This window comes from Ogataea philodendri (genome assembly GCF_020536065.1).
Source record: "Ogataea philodendri strain CBS6075 chromosome Unknown scaffold96, whole genome shotgun sequence".
Lineage (NCBI taxonomy): Eukaryota > Fungi > Ascomycota > Pichiomycetes > Pichiales > Pichiaceae > Ogataea > Ogataea philodendri.
The window spans coordinates 1-440 of NW_025763764.1; the positions used below are offsets into that span (position 1 = coordinate 1).

Here is a 440-nt window from a genome sequence, read left to right on the forward strand (position 1 = left end):
ACTAATAGTTACTTCCATTTTTCAGTACTTCAGAAATATAAGACATCAAAAATACAAATTCATTAACATGACTACACAAGAGACTATCAAGCCACTGGTTGATAGGATTCTTAATAATCCTCTACAGTTCAGAAGATCAACCGCTAGCCCAAATATAAGCAATAAGGACACAGATATGAATGGCAATAGTGACTCTCCGTATATTGTGATCGGTAAGCGGAAGCTTACTGACCAAAATAGCAAGAACAATGGGAAGGCTGATCCAAACCAAAGGCAGAGGGATGAGAATGATGCCTCTGAAATTGTACAGAAGAAAAGAAAGATGCCTACTTCAGTAGCTGAAGCCTTGAATTGGTATACCAACGCAGCACTTGAGGATAAGACACCTAAAGTAAAAGCACTGCCGATTGTAAAAGATGACTCGACCAGCGATAGAAAAG

The 440-nt window shown here is 38.9% G+C and overlaps 1 protein-coding gene across 1 annotated transcript; it reads left to right on the top strand.

The window, feature by feature from the left end:
- Positions 1 to 67: 67 nt before the first annotated feature.
- On the top strand, positions 68 to 391 carry OGAPHI_000003 (uncharacterized protein; the record flags this gene model as incomplete). The annotated part of the gene is made up of 1 exon (XM_046206135.1): positions 68 to 391. A coding segment is annotated over one exon (324 nt), but the record flags the coding sequence as incomplete, so codon positions are not given.
- Between the last annotated feature and the right edge of the window lie 49 nt (positions 392 to 440).